The following is a 2,442-nucleotide window of genomic DNA, read 5'->3' as shown; positions in this document are numbered from 1 at the left end:
TTTTGTAACACCCCAATAACAATGAGACCCTGATGAACACACCATCAGTGTAGACAGTAGCTGACCTGGGTTTATACAGCCTCATGTTTGTTTATCTTAGCACATGTGTGTGCATCTATTACTCTGCATGCATCCACACATGTGTGTGTGTGTGTGTGTTTGTGTGTGTGTGTGTGTGTGTGTGTGTGTGTGTGTGTGTGTGCCTGTGTGTGTGTGTGTGTGTAGGGTGCCCTGCTGGACTAAGACAGTGACAGTATATTCTAGCTCTCTGCGCATGGCCCAAGGGACGGTTATTAATCCAATAATTAAACATTTATTGCCGACAGCACCTGCTCTCCCCCTTTACACCGTTCCCTGGGGACTCCATCACACGGTTCCAGGAAGCTGGAGGATAGGGAGATAGGTAGGAGGGAGAGAGTGAATGAGGGCGGGAGGGATAGAGAGAGAGAGAGAGAGAGAGGGAGGGAGAGTGAGAGGCTGTGATAGAGGGAAGAAGGAGGGGCGGGGAAAAAGCGCAGCGTTTGGAGAGGGGGTCATCAGATAGCCGGATTCTTTCACAGTGGCACAGTGTGGGCTTTTGTCTCGTCCCCCCCAGCGCACACGCGTTATCTGCATGGACAGCATGTGAAGTTATGTGAGTCCAGAACAAAGGAAGGACAGGAGGAGGACGAGTCTGACACGAGAGAACAAGAGAAAGAAGAAGAAGAAGGAGAAGAGGAGAACAATACAGGAGAGATGCCACCCTCTGTGACAGCAGCTGCTGGAGTCTGACAGCTAATGAGAAAAGTTCAACCTGCAGTTTGCCTTTTAGATGGCATTTTTTCCCCTCCACTATTTTACGTTAAAGATGATTATTTCCTGTTTTTAAGGACGCAAACAGCAGAAGAACATGTGTGTTTTCGTCTTAGTTTTACTTTGAAGTTACTGACAAATTGTTTTGCTTTATTTTTTAAAGAAGATAACAGAGGTAGTGAGACAGGGAGAGTGGAAGTCGTAGAGGAAAGACAGTGAGAGTGAGAGAGAAAACAAAAAAAGAGAGAGAGAGAGAGACTTTTGAGAGCAGAGAGGGTGGCAGTGCTGCCTAGCAGTTGGGAGCGAAGATGCTGCGCTACCTAATCAAAACGCTGCTCCAGATGAACCTGTTCACGGACACCATCAGGGACGCGTCCAACAACACTGACCTCCTCTTCAACCTTTCCTCCTCTGCCTTCAACTCATCTGTCCTGGACTGGAGCAATTTCACCAACCTCAATGGTAAGTACCCCCAGATGGACAAGACACAGTGTTTTTTTGATGGTAGAGTAACTCTTCTGTCCCTTTTGGTTCCTAATCTATCCATTTTTTCCTTCAATGTGCATACTAATTGTGTGTGCTGACAAAGTCTGGAAACTTCCATCACAAATGTATGTAGTTGTCATGGTGATTCTGGTATTGGCTCTGTCCACCTTTATTGCGATAGATAAAAACTAATTTATAGCTTTCATTGTTAAATCATTTGTGTCTGTCTTCGCTTGAATTTTTGAGAAAAAGCTTCCCTGAGAATTAGTCGACCAATTCATCTCGGCAGAAAATGAATTCATGAAAAGTGTGCAACCAAGATTATAAAATTGTAATAGAAAGCCACTCTTGAGTCTGAAACTTAAATTGAGTTTGGCTCACAGGGGTGTGCTGAGGTTCCAGGGGACATACTCACAGTCCCTTTATTAAAGTTTCATCAAGATTTAACCAAAGGTGAATAATGATGTGGAAATGAAATCGTTTAAAGTGAGAGAGATGGGAGAGTTAGAGATTCTACTGTGTGTCCTTTTCAACATGATGCATTTATACTTTACTGTGACAGAAAGCTTGCCTGATAGTCTGTGTGTGTTTGCGCACATGCTATGTTTGTGTGTGTGTGAATGTGTGTGTGTGTGTGTGTGTGTGTGTGTGTGTGTGTGTGTCCGTGAGTGTGTGTGTGTATGTGCTCTTGTGTGTGTTAATGTGTGTGTTTGTGTTTGTGTGTGTGCATGTTCCTGTTTGTGTGTGTGTGTGTGTGTGTGTGTGTGTGTGTGTGTGTGTGTGTTAATGTGTGTGCCTGACCTGCTTTGTCAGTGTGCTGGTGTGTGTAATGGCAGTCCCCTGCTGGGTCCTTCTCCTCACTCGTAAGGTAATGACGCAGCAGGCAGCGAGAACTGTGGGGACACAGCTAATTGGAAGTTTACCTTGATCTGCTTTTAAATGGCTCCTCATGTATGGTGTGCCATTGGAATAATCAGTACCAAATGCTCTGGGCATCTCCAAGTCTCTGCTCTGTTAAGAAAACAATCCTCTTCAAACGACCCTTCTCTATGGTTAAAGAGAGTTTCTATAGTCCAAAAATCTTGATACCTTTCTTTGTTTAAGGTACAGACTAGCACAAATTGATACATTACAGTAGCTGATAGTCCATGCAAAGTGATGGAT

The 2,442-nt window shown here is 44.5% G+C and overlaps 1 protein-coding gene across 2 annotated transcripts in view; it reads left to right on the top strand.

The window, feature by feature from the left end:
• The first annotated feature begins 572 nt into the window (after nt 1-572).
• The window catches only part of robo3 (roundabout, axon guidance receptor, homolog 3 (Drosophila)), a 117,196-nt gene continuing 115,326 nt past the window's right edge, over nt 573-2,442 (top strand). For both annotated transcript variants that reach the window (XM_042091193.1, XM_042091192.1), the window contains exon 1: nt 573-1,254. In XM_042091193.1, the coding sequence (XP_041947127.1) occupies nt 1,101-1,254 (154 nt within the window). In that variant the 5' untranslated portion in view covers nt 573-1,100. The remainder of the gene's footprint in view (nt 1,255-2,442) is intronic.

The sequence above is a fragment of the Alosa sapidissima genome, chromosome 5, assembly GCF_018492685.1.
Source record: "Alosa sapidissima isolate fAloSap1 chromosome 5, fAloSap1.pri, whole genome shotgun sequence".
NCBI lineage: Eukaryota > Metazoa > Chordata > Actinopteri > Clupeiformes > Clupeidae > Alosa > Alosa sapidissima.
Note: the sequence above shows the minus strand (reverse complement) of the source record. Positions and strands in the feature narration are given on the sequence as shown.